The sequence below is a fragment of the Rhea americana genome, unplaced genomic scaffold (assembly GCF_003343005.1).
Source record: "Rhea americana isolate MKP2758 unplaced genomic scaffold, rheAme1 scaffold_91, whole genome shotgun sequence".
NCBI lineage: Eukaryota > Metazoa > Chordata > Aves > Rheiformes > Rheidae > Rhea > Rhea americana.
This window is the reverse complement of record NW_028187100.1, coordinates 2,913,846-2,931,747: the sequence shown is the minus strand read 5'-3', so window position 1 is coordinate 2,931,747 and position 17,902 is coordinate 2,913,846. Positions and strand designations below refer to the sequence as shown.

The following is a 17,902-nucleotide window of genomic DNA, read 5'->3' as shown; positions in this document are numbered from 1 at the left end:
AAGGGCTTTATGTATCACTATTATGTATCACTATCTGAAAATTTTGTCTGTGCATAAGCTCTCTAATTCTTCATTCCTGCCCCATCCTGGAGAGCGGTTGCTCTGAGAGTTTTGGTGACATCAAGCTGACAACAAGCTGGGGGGGGTCTGCATGCAACTTTAATTTTTGCCTATTGTTGCATTTCTGCATGGTGACGCTGTAAATGAGCACAAGAGAAAAAAAGAGCGCATCTCTTCTTGTTTACTTTCTCACAGATAAGGAATTTGGTYTTCTCCAGAGAGTAAGGATGAGAAATGTGAGGGTGAATTTAGTAGGAGAAAAAGTTGAGCTTTGGTACGCTGCAGTATGCTTCTGCCTTATATGAAAATTGCTGATGTGTAAAAGCATTTGGTAATGCTTCAAAACCGGATTTTTAGTAATAACAGTAATGGAAGCTGTTCCCAGGAAGTGGGGCTGGTCGGGAAATCCAGCGCCACTGCACCTTAATACAAAGACTGATTCATTATTTCCTGGCATTTGCTTTCTTTCTCATTAATTTCATACACAGGAGGGGTAATCATTCAGCCATCCTTTCAGCTTAAAAAGAGTAAAAGATTAAAAAAAACCCCAGAAACCTAGTGTAATTAGTGTGAGAGGGGATTGGGGGGGGRAATGTTTCTGGGGAGGGGGTCCCCCTTTTCTATTCCAGGCAGTATTTGTCATTCTGTAGCAGGAATGACTAATTTATTGTCTTGACTCTCCAATCTGGATTCATCGAGGGTGGCTTTCATTCCCTCCCCCGCCACCAAAAAAACTCTTCTGATGTGCTGGGTATTTGTTTGGGAGGGGGGAAGGGGGAAGGTTATATGTTTCTGACCTGCTTTGCTGCTTTTCAACTGAAAGTAAATTAATGCACATGCTGGATTCCCCTCTGCTGTGCTGATTGGATCCTTGTGCCGATTAAATATTTCACACTGATAGAGGGATGCTGAAAGCACTCAGCTGGTAATGTGGTATGTACATCAGTGGTACACTAACTGACTTTCAGGCTGAAGTCAAASAAAACCCCCAGTTTGCTGCAGTTTTGATTAGAATGAGTTTCACTTTGAATTTAAATCYTGGAGCCTGCTGCAGCGATGGCTAATTAACAGAGATCTGATAGAGAAAAATGAATGTGTTCTTACTTCTAATGACAGGCAGGCAGTGAGTTGTCAAAAAAAAAAGAGAAAAAGAAAGAAAAAGGAGAAGAAACTAATAGGCAAAAGAAGATTAAAAAAAAGATACTGTGATTGTACTTCAGCACACATAAACCTACCTACATGCCTATGTTTTACACACAGCCCTGCTTGACTAAAAGCCAGTCCCTACAAAAGTGCTGCCCGTTCTTTTGTGCCTCTTAGCATTTCTGCTGGGATGTTTGTATTTATTCTCAGATTTTCTTCTGTTTCTTTTACTTTTTTAAACTCGTGTCCCCTGATTTAACACACCAGTTCCAAACAGCAGCAAAATCCCTGCTTCCTTGCCTATTGATAGTGCTTTATTGCTTCTTTGGGAGGAGCGAAGCAATGGAGTGGGTGCTCCCCTGGCCACGGCCTCTCCGAGGTCCCAGCACCCCAGGAATTGGGGGAGAAGCAGGGGGCCTGTGCTGCTGCTGCCAAAAGTGATCATGACCTTCTGGCACATGGTTTGGAGGGAGCTCAGCAGGAGGAGCCAGGCGTCCTAAAAATACTCCTCCTTCTCTGCTTCCTTCCCTGCTGGCTGCTCTGCTTCAACACCACCATAGCAATATGGGATGTTTTGGGAATGGAACATTAAACTTTTCTGTGCAAGTGTCTCAGTCCTCAGTTGCATGAAAATATATTTAACGTCTGCTCTTCTCTTCGGACGCAGGCGCCATGATGCCCAGGGGTTATCTGCAAAGGAAAAGCTTTTTAGTGGGACTCTGCTGATGAAACACTGGCCACAGAGCCCTTCTCCTCCATAAATCTCCACTGGACTCCTCTTGGTACCTATGTAGGTGTACATACATATGCCCAGCATAAGCTCCCCTGACTTCTGTTTCAGCACATGAAGCAATGCAGGTGTGTAGTGAATCAAGGCCCACATAAGGCAGGATCACTCACCACTGCTGTGTATGAAAGCAGCAACTTGGAAATACTTGATAAATACATGTAAATTCAAAGGACTGTACTGAAAGCCTGAAATTCTCCAAGTGCTATGGCTAGGGGCTGCTCCGCAATGCATTTGTGTGTTGCCACGGTTAGAATATTAAATATGCTATTGTTCAAGCGAGTTTTATTGCAACAATTGAGTAAATTAACAGAGGTCAAGGCCCTTATTGCTGGAGGAGTCTGTTCAGCTGTTCTGCATGCAGGGCCTTAGATAGGCGACAAATGTTAAATTATTAATTGACAAGACATCATTTTGGTTTGCAAGTTGATTCTGAAAGCTAAATAAACTCTTATGATTATGCCAAATGTTTTCACTTAGCTGTGGGGCTGCTAAGTCGAAGATATGATACTGCTGTGAAAACAATTGCAGTTTTTCATCGCAAAACTGCTTTGTCAGGAGAGTATCATTCTAGAAGGATTAATGGACTGAAGTCTCTATCTACAGCGTGTAGGTGTTAAAATATATATGTGATGGACAGTGAATTTTAGGTCCTTTTTAAAAAGATCTCATATTTTACTAGGCAAACATGAAGGTTTGTTGAAAGGCATGCATCTATTTTAAATTACTGCCACTGGGAAGAGTAACCAGCAGCAGCATATTCCCCTATTGGAGAATAGGACCATATTCTTATTTGAGATGCATGTGCCAAATAAGGCTAACATCAGATTCGTAAGGATTTGAAGAAGCAATGTGAACTGCAGCAGGGTAAAAATGATGAAACTGAAATGCTAAGCTGAAAAAACGAAAGTGTGGGTATTGTCCATGTGGAGTCTGCGGCGTGTGCACACATGGACGTGTGTATGTGTATCTCTCAGTGTCTGTACTGTAATAGCACAGCATTCTTCAGATCCATTTCTTCCTTTGCTCTTTCCATTTCTTTATTCACTAAAAAGAATGATCCATGTTACATGATGGGAGAAGTATCATTTGAATAACTGCTGGTAACAAGGCTAAAACTGTTGCATGGTTGTCATCTCACCTACAAACCTTTACAACGCAGACCTCTATAGGAAGGAGGGATGTAAGGGGAGGGCTTATAAATAAAAATAAAGGCCAGAGTTGTTTTGATACATATGGAAAAAAATATTAGCTGTGCTTTGAATACTTGAGGCTGTGCCATGTCCAGGATGCAAAATCATAAACTAGCAGCAGCTTTCCAGCACATTGTAGTGTGTTTGCATGTGACTGGCATACATATTTCAAACTCCAGTTTGCCTGTGGCATCCTGCAGTGAAAATGAAAGTTGTGTTGCTATTGAAAAGGCGCTGCTTCAAAATTGGTGTATTGTAAGGACTGTTATGCTGTGGAAGAGAAGCAGCGACCTGCTTTCCAGCATTTAGAGCCAGTATTTTTTTCTTTTTTTGGCTCTTCCATTGTATCAGCACGTTTTCAACTGCAGTGTCCAAAGCATGCTTAGGTTCTTGTTATTCGTCATTCCAAAAGTGTCAGAGAATATGCTATGCTGATTCTCAAAATGCAGATTTTTAGCTCTCTTCAAAAAAAACAAGACTATTCTTTTAATTAATCTGGCAGAATTAGAATGCAGCAGATGTAGGTTTTGTTGAGAGTGTTTTTTTGAATCTCTCATATCATAATCTTTGTTTTTGCCAACACTCTTCTATCAAAGTCTTCATGGGTGTGTAAAATAAAAAAGGTCATTACAAAGCAAAACTGAGTAATATCTTTTCCCMTTCAAACATAATCTGATTAAGGGGGACCTTTTGGAGTTATAATAGGTACATTTTCACAACATGATTAAATGAGACACAAAAGAGAAACTCTAACTGCTTTTYTCTATACAAATAGACAAATTTTCTGCAACCATCTTTTGGAAGCTAATATCGAAGACCTTATCCTTCATATATGCTTCCACATTTTGTTTCCAAAATTTGCAGTTATTYAAATAAACTTAGGATAGTGGTGTTCTCTGTGGAGTGCTCTGGCTGATTTGTCCTTTCGAAGACTGTCATGGGGGAGTATTCTCTCTTGTACTTAAAGAAACCCCAAACCTAGATTAAAATAAAAGTTTTCCACTAGGACCTGAACAGTTGACTTTAAAAGCATTTAACATTTACCTCACGTTAGACTTTGAAACAAGCAGTAACCTTTATTTCCCGTTAGCTTTTTTTGTTGCATATATGTGAATAGACATTTTGGCCAGCTTATCAGGAAAATACCACAACATGACATACAGACACGCAGTAATTGACTGCTAATGGTATGGTAGGGAGAACAGCGAAGAGTAGATGGATATTAGTTTGAGTAGCAAGAAAAAAGTGTTTTTATGTTCACAGAATTTCTGCTTTTGTACTTCTCAGTGTGTTTCCTTCCTTTAGAGCAAGATGAAAAAAAAATTACTAGCTATTAATTTGGGCCACAAAAGTAATAATCTACTCTGTATTTACTTGCCTTTTCCACTGAGCTACCAAGTATTGTACATCTTTTCGGATCATGGCATTCCGTTTGCTTGGATGATTTTTGTTGTTGTTACTGAACTGATCAACGAAAAGTAAAGCTGTATTAACACCATTAGAATATTACCTCTTAGAAATTTTATTTGCTTTAAATGAAAGTATGAAATAAGTATAGAAACACAGAATGTTTCTGTGAGAAGTTTTGCATTTAGTAATCTAAATATTTGCATTCTAAGGACAAAGATTAACATGTACTTTTGCAATACGAAAATGAAGGAAATAATAGGTATTAGGGATAAAGGCTTCCACAGAACAGAAATCTCAGTGGTCATGTCAGCAACAAGACTCCTACTGTTTTCAGCAGAACTAAGACTTCACTCCTGAACTAACTCCATTTACTTCCAGGGAATGGATTTATATCATTGTAACAAAGCATAGCTTTTTCCTATGGTCTGTGAGCTTTTAATCTGTTTCAGGTGACAAACTGAAAGAAAAATATAACTCCAGAGTTGAAATCTTAATCTGAAAACTCGTATTACTGTACAGATTAATGAGGCACTGTGCAAGGAGGTTCTCAGTAGAGTTTTGAAGATGTAATGTTCAGCTCTCACACATGCAGGAGTTTTGCATTTGCAGTTATGTGCTAGTACACTGAAGCAGTACAAGGAATACCAATGGAAGAACAGTACCAAAACACAATAGCCACATAGAAGTATTATGGTATTTTATCATATGCAACTTTTTCCACATACATACAATGCACCTGAGCTTTTTGGCTTTCATTTGAGTACTTCTAAGTTAACAGATGGGCATATTTCTGTACTCAAAATTCTCCTTTCCCCTTCAAGATATATATGATACACGAACAGGTTATCTTAAGGAAAATATTGCATGTACTTCCTTAAGATGGCCAGTTAGATAACAGAGAATAAAATATGAAGACAAAAATGAACAAAGCTTGAAATAATTTATATGAAGTCATGATTGTTAAGGTAATGGTAACACAAAAAATAATGCTTTTTTATATTAAAATACAAAACATATCTCTACTACAATGCTTGCTTATAAATTCAGATAAGCACAAAAACTACAGTCCTTGGAGCAAATATATTTGACAATGAAGATTTTTCAGCCTTAAAAGTGTGTAGCAGGGGTTAAAGGTAAGAAGCTATTTCCTTAAGAGACAGATTAATTAGTTATGTACTATAAAGCTACTACTTTATTCCCAGAAGTAAGGTTTTTAACCTTAATTCTGGAAAGAACTAAGCACATTTATGACTTCACACACACTTTATTTGAACAACTGAAATTGCAAACAAAACTCTTAGCGACTTCATAGTAGAGCAGCAGACCTATAAATGTGGTTAAGTTTCCTAAAAGGCTCATTAGAAGTAGTTTCACTGAAACTGATAGGACCATTCACAGGGAAGAAAATTAAAGGCAGGCACAAGTCTTTGCAGGATTAAGCACCTTTGAGATTAACTCTTGTAAGAATAAGATACTTAAAGTATCAAAAGAGGATTGACCAATCATACTTTTCCAAATATATTTGACCTGCCAACAGCATTAGTATGAACAGTTTCTGAGAAGTTATTTTTTTTAAATATAAGTTTATAATTTTTTTTCTTTCCAAAAGTTAATATTTTACACAGATTTGAGTATTTACCATATGGCAACTGTACAGTGTCTGTACAAATCTTGACTACAAGTCTTGTAACAGATGCTGTAAATAAATGGTAATAAATGTAATCATATTCCAAATGACAAAACAGCCACTCTGCAGTAATTGAAAAGTACATCTGTCAAGGAAAATAACAATAACTGTAAGTTATTAATGGGTGCTATGAAGAAAACTTAGCTTGAAGAAGCCACTCGAAAAAATAGTGGAAGTTTGTGGGGGAAAATATAATAAAGATCAAAGGAAAAGAAAAAATGAATCAAAAGTACATCAAGGTGAGAAACTACAAGAACTAATCGCGTGTTCAGCAAGAGGCTAGCAAGTCTAACAGAGTTCAGTCCGATGGCAGGAAGGCAAAGTTGAAAAATAACATCCTTTTAAGTCTAAAAATATTTTTATTATTATTATTGTTACTAATTAGTGCTGCTAGAATATCTAGACCTATACCAGGATCATTAGTTCTAGCCATAAACATATACCCAAGGGAAAAAAAAAAAAAAAAAAAGGACCGGAAACCCACAACCCTATGTCAAACGCTCAAGGTGGAGTGAAGCCCTTCCTCCCTGCCCATTCTTTAAGGGGGGGAGGAGAGAAAAAAAAGTAAAAAGATGCAAGTCCAGGTTAGCCGCCGAGGAGGCTGACAGGAAAGCACCAGCATGGCGGAGCGGGGCGCCGCCCGCAGCCCGCGCCCGGCCGTTAGTGGCCGTTGGCGCCGCCGCCGCCGCACGCCCTACGGGGCAGCGCGGTCCCCGCCGCCTTGCTCCGCGGTCTATCGCCCCACGGCGAGGGGCGCAGCGGCTCCGGCGGTGCCGCGGGCCGCCGCTGGCTCCGCGGGGGAGCCGGGCCACCGCGGCGGGGTGCTCTCCTCAGCGGGGGCGCGAAGGGTCGGGGGGCCGCGCGGCCGCTGCCGCCTCCYGCAACCCGACGGGTGATGATGGCGCTTCTCTCTCTCTCCTTCTCTCCCCTGGCAGAAGCTGGCGGTGCGGAGCTGCCCCGCGGCCGTGCTGGTGGGCAGCGGGGCCAGCGGCAGCGCCAAGCCCGGCGGCGTCCCGGCTCTCCTCAAGGCATCCGGCGGCGGGAGCCCCAGCGGTGGCCCGAGCCAGAGCCTGGCCATCTCCGTCCTGCCGGCCAAGGCTCCCATCGCGATGGTGACGGCGCACCTCAACGGCGGGCTGGGCTGCAGCGCCGCGGGCGTGGAGCCCCCGCAGAGCGCCCCCATCAACCTGCAGACCACCGCCAAGCTGGTGAACGCCCGCCGAGCGCCCGAGCTCGGCTCCAACGCCCAGGTACCGGCGGGCGCCCCCGCCGCCGCGGGCTGGGGGCGGGAGCAGGGGCGGGGCCGCCGCCGGGCCGGGAAGGGGGAGTGCCGAGCGGGGCGGGAAAGGGGCGCGCGGGTGCGTGTGAGGGGCGTGTGTGCGGTGGCGGCTCTGAGCAGGTTGTGGGGCCGCAGCCTTGGAGAAGCGGGGGGGGGGGGGGGGAGTGTTCCAGTTAGTGTCAGGGCCACCCTCAGGTTGGGGATGTGGGATTTGTCCACAGGCTCAACCCCTCACCCCACCCCCAGGAGTATTGGGATGGGGTCCCCGCTGGAGGTGTGGAGACTTGCCGCCTCTCCTGTGTAGGGATTTCCTCCCCCTACGGTTATGGGGGCTTCCCCACTCCCAGGMGTGTGGGGAGTTGTCCCCCTCTCCTCCTGCCCCGGAAGCATGGGGCACTGCTGGAGTCTGGCAGGCACTGGGGGAGAGGTAGGTCCCCTCGCTTCTGAGACCCACCATGGACTGGCATGTGGGCCCTGCTAGAGGAGGGCTGCACTGAGCTGAGCGGAGGAGATGGTCCACCTGCTTGGRAATTTAATACTTCTGTTGCTCGCCTCCATTCTATGGTTCTATGATTTGGTCACCCTCTGGGGCCACCTTTCTGGTTAAGAGTCAGTTCCTAATAAAGCGGTTTAAAGAAGTGTTGCTGTATTGTGGTTCAGACACTGTCTGCAGGGGTGGAGAGTCTCCTCGTGGTGCCATAATTTCAGGTATCCTGCTAGTGGTTCAGACCTTCCCTCACTTAGGCAGGGGGGGGAACTGCAAGCTCTACAGGAGCTGGCAGCCTACCAAACTATTTCTTCCAGTTACACTAATTGAGAGTTTTTTTTTAATGCTTGTATTCATAGTAATCTAAACATGAAATAGAATGACTGAATTAATGAAAAGAAGGAGTACAAAAAGGAAAGGAGTGCTYTGTCCTGGACACAATTTTGTGTGGTCAATTAACAGCAACAGAAGAGTTTTTACTCTAGTTGGAGCATGTGTTAGGAGAGTGAGATGATCCTGATGAATCTCAAGTTCAAAGAAAGTCACAAAGCCTTTTCCTAAAACTTAGGACATACAGATGTAAACTATTATTGCTAAAACTTGAAAAGTAGATTTTTTTGTCTACAAGAAACCTTGTGTCTTTCTGCACATAGAGGCTGTTTTTTTTTTTTTTTTTTTTTTTGTATCCTAAGTCTTCTTCACAAGCTCAGGAACTTGATTTCTAATACTCAGGACAGAAGAACAAAATCAAGGTTATATTGGAATATAGGAGGCTTTTTCATTCCCGTGAAGTTTCCTCTTAAACTCTAGAGAGAGAATGTCCGTCACCCATTAAATCAACTAACAAATGGGAAAGCACATGCAACCACCTCAGGAACTAAATTGTGCTGTCGCTTTTTCTGGAGAAATGTCATCGCCTTTAGTTGTTTCAATACAGTAATTGTGCAGGGAATTTGATTTTGAATTTCTTTTCTGTACTCATGCTGAGTGATTTTTTTCTTTATTTAAGGTGTTGTTTGTGCTTTATTGAAAAGATACTTGAAGTAGGTATTTCCAGTAGATATTTCTTAGAATCCTGGGAAGTAATCATAGCAATGATAATCATATAAATGATAAAAGTTTCTATATTTCAGTGGTCTGTCATTTTGTGAAGGACTATTTTTACTATCACTGTCAGAACCCATAGGAAGAAAGATTCAAAAATAACAAAAGAAACTTGAAACAACGTTTAATGTATTTAGCCCGAATTGTGTCATTGGCTGTGATCTCTGTAAGAGTTGTTAAAAGAAACAATTTCTAATCTGGTGAGCTATAGGATTGTTGAATTAGCATTAATGCTTCCGGTGTATCTTTTTCAGAAGGCCAAAMAAGTCCCACCTCTACCTTCCATGTCACCGATCCTGTTACATTTAGCAGTACAGTGTACCTTGTAGGAACAGAATCAAGATGCTAGATTGTGTATTTCTRTGCTGTGTGCTCTCAAATTTGAAAGAGTATTTTCCTTGGCATTGCAATTTCTTTCATGAAGAACAATTTCATTTTAAGCTGAGCTTGCCATTAGTGGAATAGCATGGGAATATTGTGCTGCCTTTGAGTTTGGCATTCATTTTATTGGAGGAAGCAGTACAGTGTTTTCCTTTAGAAATGTCTTCACCTTACCACGTTTTTTACAACTATGGTTTCATGATTTAGTATCGCTGATTTTGTTAGTAATTCATACAAGAAAAAGCTGTGCAAYGGCAAGTTTCTGAAACAGAACTAAGTGGTTTTCTCTTTTTGAAAGCGAGTCAGCAGGCATGGATGAAAACAATTAGAAGTATTGAATTGTAAATGTATAAGAATGCAAGCTGACCTTTGGCCCTACGCTACCAGGAAGCTTAGTGCTGGATTGTAAATTAATTATCATTCCTCTACCCAAATTAAATGTGTTTTGCAAGGTTTCTTTTTTCTGGTCCAACGAGAAAAAATCTGTTCTTACTTCAAGCTCAGTATTCTTGACTGTTCCCAGTGTGGTGATTACAAATCAATACCAGTAACACCTTAGCTACCAGCACTGTAATGTCAGTGGGAAACTTCATTGTTGACACTTATTAATAAGCATTTACTTTCTCCTCTTTTCTTTTTTTCTGTGGCATTGTTATGGCTCAGAAAGCTTTTTTTTTTTCTGTTGGAATGTATGAAGTTTGTGAGATGGCGGATAATGACAGCCTCCTGCAAACTGGGTTAAGGTGGCAAGCTGATAGTAGTAAATGAGATTACTGGTGTAGTGTATCCTTCTTCTCTGCATCTGCAAAGTGAGGGAAAGGGCAAGAGCATGAAATGCAATGTTATGAGTTTCTGAACAGTGGTGTCTGCTTGAGAGCATTTAAGGGGATCAGGCTGTATATGTGATCATCTCAAGGGGTATCTAACAGGAAGGATGAAATGCTAAATGAAACTCAGCCGAAAAAATATCAAATAGTATCATCTAACACAACTTTTAAATATAGATAGGATTAAATGCAAGTTTGTTATAGAATTTTCATTTGGGCAGCTGTGTGTCAGCACTTTCATTTTAGGCTGTTGTTTACGCAGCAGATTTTTAAAGTGATTTTGAAACGTTGACTGTAATGGAAGCAATATCTGCTTTGAAAAGAGTATCTAAATAAATATGTGCATAACAAACATTGGAGGATTGATCAGATATTTATCACACCTCTTACTAGAAGGAAGAAACATTGTGATGTTGGTGATGATTGGAATCTGTAAGCATCAGAAATTGTAAGCTCCAGAAACTAACACTATATCTACATTTTGGCAGCTTTTCAGTGTCAATCCAGTGTATGAAGACATGACTGATAGAGCTAAGCTGATGAAATGCAGGGGCAATGATATCAGGAGAACAGCTCTTTCTCAAGCTTAGAGCTTCATTTGGATGCTCTGGAGCAAGATATGTTGGCAAAAACAGAATTTTGCTGACTTTGGCTGAATTTTGCTGGCATATGCTGTATGTACACYAGGAGTGCTTTGCCTTCAGAGAATAGCTGTTGTTCTATACAGAGAATGTCTCATGTCTATTGGATAGATGTAGGATAACAGCATACCTRTTCTCCTACTATAAAGAGATTTTAATATGAAACTCTCAAATTATATTTTGATTGAAACTGTATTTATATGGTGTTTGCTATTTCCTATTCTAGCCACCATTTCCTGACTGCACGCAGAATCTGAGGTTGCTTTGCTGAAGGACAAAGTCCCATCTGCTCTGCTGGAACAATGTACTGAGTAAAGAAAATGCCCTCTGCTACCTCCTCATTCTCTTCTAAACAGCAAAACTGATGGCCAGCAGGCATCACAGAACCTAGTTTGGGAAAARCAGAAATCCTTTTTGCTGCTTGAAAGGCAATTGGATCAGCCAGCTATTGGGGGAACAAGCAAGGGAGRGGGGAGGAATACAACTGTCATATCACTCGACTGCTTTTCGGGAGCTGTAATAAGAGGAAAGCAAAAAGTACTGGAGGGGCATATCTGCACTGGGCTGTGAAGCACTGTGGTAGGAGTACACAAAGTAGCTCCACAGAAACATGGCACAGAGTGGCTCTACAGAGTTATTTCATGTCCTAGAAGCAGTATACTGGGTACTGCTTGAGGTGGCTTTTGCTTCTCAGGCAGCTGCGCTGCTCTGGTTGCACAGTTAAGTTGTTTGCAGCTAGCATTTTTGTCTCTACACAGCACAGCACTGCTGGCTTTAAACTTCACCATGACCCTGGCGTCAAGCTGTTGCCAGAATTGGCTCTTGCTTAATCAACTTAAAYAGTGTTCTCTGTATTTACCTGTCATTTGCTGTATGTGCACTATTCACCCAGTATAGGTCCTAAAGGCTCCTGAAGTAAGAGGCAGATACTGGGTACATTTGGATACTGCTGTAATAAAGAACTGGCTCATATCTGTGATCCTGATGTAGGTGTTCCCACTAATTGATCATAAGGCCCCTATTACTATGTATGGCTCTTTGAAAGCATTCTAGCGAGATACTGACTCCCTTTTGTCCATTGAGACTCCAAAAGCAGCTTGCTGCTCCTCTCTGGTCTTTCCTTCCCGCACTTGTATTCCCTAAGTCAGATGGAGAAAAGTTTGGCAAGCTTCCCTATGCACATGCTGTTGCATCTTGGGGCTTGTCTATACAGGGAGGTTATTTCAAAGTAAAATATAGTATGAGGATTTATAGTGCTATAAATTCTTAGCAAGATAGTAAACTGTTCTCCACAAACGCTTCATTAACTCCACAACTCAAAGAACTACTTGTATCCTTGTTTAGCTTGAGCAGGCTACATGGGTATCTGTTTTTTTTGTTTTTTTTTTTTCAGGAAAAAAATGGCTTTTGTATGTGTAGGTGGATGCTCATATATACCTCTTGGCTATCTGCTTATTCAATTTACTAGAAAAAACTCCATTTCAAAAGTTTAAGAATATATCTCTGCCTGTTTTGGCCATTTTTCAAAATAATTTATTTGCAGAATGATTTATTACCTTTCTCTTCTCCATTTCACTTACGTGCTCTATTCTGCTCTCTGTAAAAGTGCTTCCTCCATAATTGGAAAGCCACCTGCATGTATGACTAAGTCTTTTTGCTTTTTATTTATTATTTGTATTGCAGTAGTACTTAGAGTTTTATTTATAGATATATTTATCTGTGGCTATAGCTTTCTTCTATGATCCATGTTATTGTAGTGTCTGAGTACAGGCAATAGTTAATTTATCCTCACAGTATAGAGTTATTGTGACTAGAGTGCTATTATTCCAGAGTTTACCATTGGAAAACTGAGAAACAAATGATCCATTTGTGCTCCCCCACAGGAAACTCCCATGGGCTGTGTTGAGCAGGATCATTGTATTGACATCCACACTACTGGCCTTTTAGGTCATTCTGAGAAAGCCTCAGACATGTCCACACTGCAGTCAGTATTCTTGGGAACACGGATTGTCCTACAAGTCCGTGGACCATGCCCACTTTAGATCTTGCCATAGCTCTTTACCCATCTCCTTTATATGTCCTTCTTGATCTGCTGCTCAATTTTCAGCTTCTGCACTGATCTCAGTGTGCCAGCAGCCAGAATGAAATGCTGACTAATGAGCTGAGAGAAGGACAAAAGAGAAATYGAGAGGATCCACATAGATCTAGGCAAGGCGAAATATGAAGATAGTGCCTTGTGGCTTTTGATGCCAAAATGACTATAGTCAATCTTTGACATCAGGACCATGAGTCTTGATGGCATCAGAAGCATACTAGGCTGCCTATAAGGTAGCAAAAAACAGTTGTGTTTCTGGAATCCATGGCTGCTGATCTTATGACCAATCTGATTTTGTCAGTATCCTCAGATAAGATCATTCCTTTCTCCGAGTGTGGATTGATTAGCAGTGGCTCATGAATTTCCAGATGTTGAGGGGTTCTGCTGAGAGCTTACTTCAGCTTCATTTTCTTTGGCACTGGTGCTAGTTTCTGGGTATCTCATTTAGAGCAACTGGACAATCATTGATGTGTGTGGGTGACAGTTCTTGCTGACTGTCTTCCAACTCTGCCGTTTCTTACAATCTCTTCAAATATGAAAAGGGAGTTGAGTCTCCTGCTGGGAGCCAGATTAGTACTCTAAGCTATATGCTTCTGCCAGCTTATGTGGTGGACTTGGTGTGCTAATTGCATTCTATTATAAATAGCAATACATTAGAGAACTATGCAAAAAGTCTGTGGCAGGAAGATTTTGAACAGACAAGCTGCAGAGTGAGGTTGAACTGCTGTCCCTGCCATTGTGCCCTGTGGGACACAGGTTCATAGAGCAAAGTTACTGTAGGCAAAGGAAGTGTGATCCAAGTAGACCACGTTAGAGGAACCTATGGAGAACTCTTAACGATTAAAATCGTCTCTGGGGGACRCCATTTGAGCTGCTGTGAAGGACAGCAGTGTGGATAGGAATTTGATGTGAAGGGATTGGCTGATGTTGCAACAGGATTGTGTAGACCCAGTCAGAGAGATAAAGACCTACATTCTCTGAAATACCACAGAACAGAATCACAAAATGGTTGAGGCTAGAAGGACCTTTAGAGATCATCTATTCCACCCCCTGTGTTCGAGCAGGGTCACCTAGAGCAGATTACCCAGGAACCTGTCCAGACAGTTTTTGAATATCTCCAAAGATGAAGTCTCCACAATCTCTCTGGGCAGTCTGTTTCGCTATTCAGTCACCCTCACAGTAAAACAGTTTTTTCTTAGTGTATATCCTATTGGAACTTTTGTTTGAGGTATCTAGGACCAAGTGTCTTGCCTGGGGGCATGTAGACACTCTGAARAGCGCTCAGAGAATTGAAGCAGAGCCTCATTTAACATGTTGACCTCTTGGTTGTCCTTCCTGTTTGTTCTCCATGCATGCTGGAGAGAGTGTCAGCTAAAGAGCATACAATCCAAGCATTCAAAATGAAATTCCTGGGGAAATCAGGATGTAGAGAGATGAAACAACTTCTAGGGTCACACAGCAGGAGAGAGCTCAGATTTATCCACCACGATCATCAAAGTCTTATATTTTGTCCAGTAGACCACACTGTCAGAGATTGTCCGCTGTGGCTTTCAGAAGGATGTCAGCYGTGACATGCCTATGTGTAGGACAGAGACATTGAATTGCTTTAATATTGGACCTCAAAGAATATGTAGTAGAAAGATCTAGTACTGACCAAGATTGGCTTCTGATCATTTGCTTACGGTGGAAGTATTCAGTATCGTATTTTCAATCTCTTGGATCATCCTTTGGTAGCTTTAAGACAAGTAATCTTYGGGATGTAGTTGTAAATGTAGAAGGGGAGAGGTGTCTCAGAGAAATTTAGAAAAAGACAAGGGAAGGGGTAACCCCAAAGATTCAGAGCCCCACGCAAAATCCTGTGGTCCATTCTGTCACTGGGGCTTTACTAACTTTTAACTCTACCATTACAGTGCAGTAAAAAGCATAGTAATTTTAGGAAATAGATTATAGAGTATGTGTGACAGATTCTGTGTGTATTTACACCATGCTAGTTGCAGATTTATTAAGTGAGGTACATGAATTTACTCCATATTCACATACGGGTAGCTCAGAGCTGAATTTGGCTTTATTATTCAGATATATCCTGCATAAAAGCACTTTAAATTTTGTATTTCTTGCTAAATAGCATAAAATTACATCCTTTCAGGTTAATTAAACCATTTTGCAATGCTGGTTGCTGTTGATGGGATATTTAAATGTCAGATTCAGAATAAGCACTTACGCTTCCTGATTATAAATGGCTTCCTTTTTAAATGTCCCAGACATACATATATGGTCAATACATCTGAAGTACATGGATTTCTGCTTTTCTCAATCTGTGTTTTCATTTGGTCAACAATAGGGTCAAACACCCACTGGTATCAATGACTGAATAAACACTGAATAAAACCTGATTAGGCACAACATGGTATTCCTTCCATAGCCAAACATTTCTAGTGAAGACAGTGGTTTATTCATCAGGAAAGAGCAAGCAAGAGTGGACTCACACTGATTGTCTGATGCTTTGCTGTAAGGATCTAGGAGCAACCTTGCTAAACATGTTTCTGTGGCGACTGCCAAACAGACAGCGCCCTACAGGAACTTAAACCCATAGGAAACAACAAAAAGATGCAATTTTGGAGAACGCACTATAGTTCTGCTTTCTGGTTCCTATCACTAAATGTCCACTGTCTAGGTTCATGTGAACTGRAGTGCAGATATGGATGCTACTTTAGTATTTATGGAATAGATTTTCCCCCTGCAAGTATCTGAGAAGAATCTCTACCAAAGAATATGAGCAGAAAAAGGAGATAACTGAAGTTACTTTCATTTTGTCAGTGATTCCTGATACAGCAAGAGAGTGAATGAGCTTTCAGCCTGTTCATATCATCTAGGTCCTTCTAGACAGTTTCGAAGTAATTAATTGACTTGCRTAGAGAATCAACCAAAAGAGACCAAGAGGGGAAAATGTATACTTCTAAATTTCACACCTTTTCTAGGGAGCTGTTTCAACTTCCTAGTAAAGAAGATCTTAAAATATAGTAATATATAGGCAGTCCTGTTATAGAAGTTTCTGTGGTATTTTTATGTATATTTATATGCCACCCATGTAAACAAATAAAGTTCAGCATCCCTTGTTCTAATGCTCTGAGTTTATAACACGTTGTTTTGACACTAATCAGARGAGCTCCCATGGAGAGCTTTGATTCACTTTAGAAAGCCAAAGAGTGCTCTAAAAATGGTAATACACTGGAGCTGTTTCATTGTAATTTGAGGCTGTCTGTGCCTCACRTAAATTACCAGGCAAGCATTCTTGCAAATGTCAGAGTTTTCAAGTTAGTTCTATTTAAAAGGGGGGGGGGGCAAGAATGGAAGGGGATGGATAGAAAATTTGAGGGCTGTGTGAATTGAAATTGAAGTGCAGTTTGTAATAATGAAAGATGATCAACTTTGGGGGTGGGGAAATCATCTCTTAGGTTTTCTAAATTACAGGATACATAAAAACATCTACTTATTCTGCATGTACTGTTACTTTAATAAAAAGCACCACTTTAGGAAATGAAAGGCTTTGGGAATATAGCCAAACATCTTAGTTTTGGTTATCACCAAAAGGTGTTTTTTTCATTATCCTTGTAGTTTATGAGGCAGCTGAATGATTTTTAGGAATTTGAATGTTTGGTACTGGTCTGCACACTCCTATTTATCATCTTTCAATGTTCATAGTACAAACACAAGTATGGTAAGATTTCCTATTGATGTTAGAACTGTATCAAGATTTGACAGTGGGTCTGGTACTAATCTTCAAATATGTATTGAGTCTATATTTAAATTAATTGGCAAACTGTAGCAGAAAATACTGCTCTTAAATTATCTTATGTATGACTAGGAGAGAGGGAGGGAGAGAGAGAGGATGCTGTAAATACAGAGTGCTGATGAATACTCAAGTAGTAAATAGAAATATCTTAGAAGTCATTCCTGACAGTAATAAAGCCAGCAATTTGATTTCATCTGTGGATAATAAACTGGTTTCACATTGCAGTAAAAGTGGTGCTTATGTTATATTAATATTTATTAGCACTTATTGATGTTAGGGTTTAGTTGTTATCTTCACATCACAGCCATTTTATAAAGAGTCAAGTTAAATTGCTACACAGTAAGCAATTAGAAGTATTTGTATATGTGCATGAAAGAAAAAAAAATCTATCTGTGGAGATATTCCTATATGAAAGGTCAGAGCTTCACAGCTTAGGACTTTATAGAGTTGTGCTCAAAGTAATGTTGTTATAGCTGAAGACCTAGCTTCCTGAGTGCATACTTAAACACATGAGCACTTTTCTGGTGCTTATATCAGAATTATTTGTATAGGCTTCCTGTGGTTTAATTATAAATTTTTTTTTCTATTTGTTGCTTTGACTGCATGCAGTATATTTTAAAGGTAAGGGATTGTGTATTACATTCAGTGGCCTTTTTTGTGTATGATGTGTGAAGGATTTCTACCTAGCAGGATAATGTGAGTCAGAGAGTGATTTGATCCAAATTTAGCCACATTTGTTCATCTCTAAATTTAGAGAATAACTGAATGGCAAGAGATATATATTTCAATTCCCATCAGTGACAAGGACAGAGTGTTGGCGGATGGCTGTTAACAGCTATATCGTGTGTTTCTGATTCTCATGTATGTGTGGGAAAAGGCTAGTTAACTAACTTTTATTTATCTTGGGTCTGCTTCTTCTTTGACTGCTTTTAAATCATTCTTGGGCTTGATTTTGCTTCAGTGCAGATAATTCTTGTGCAGAAGGTGCACTGTAGACTTGAGTCACATTTTTGAC

General features: G+C 40.7%; 1 protein-coding gene across 1 annotated transcript in view; it reads left to right on the top strand.

Annotated features, from left to right (window-relative positions):
* Window positions 1–17,902, top strand: part of PHF21B (PHD finger protein 21B) — a 165,958-nt gene that overhangs the window by 89,375 nt on the left and 58,681 nt on the right. The window contains exon 3 of the mRNA XM_085324404.1: window positions 7,216–7,530. Coding sequence (XP_085180530.1) covers window positions 7,216–7,530 — 315 coding nt within the window. The remainder of the gene's footprint in view (window positions 1–7,215; window positions 7,531–17,902) is intronic.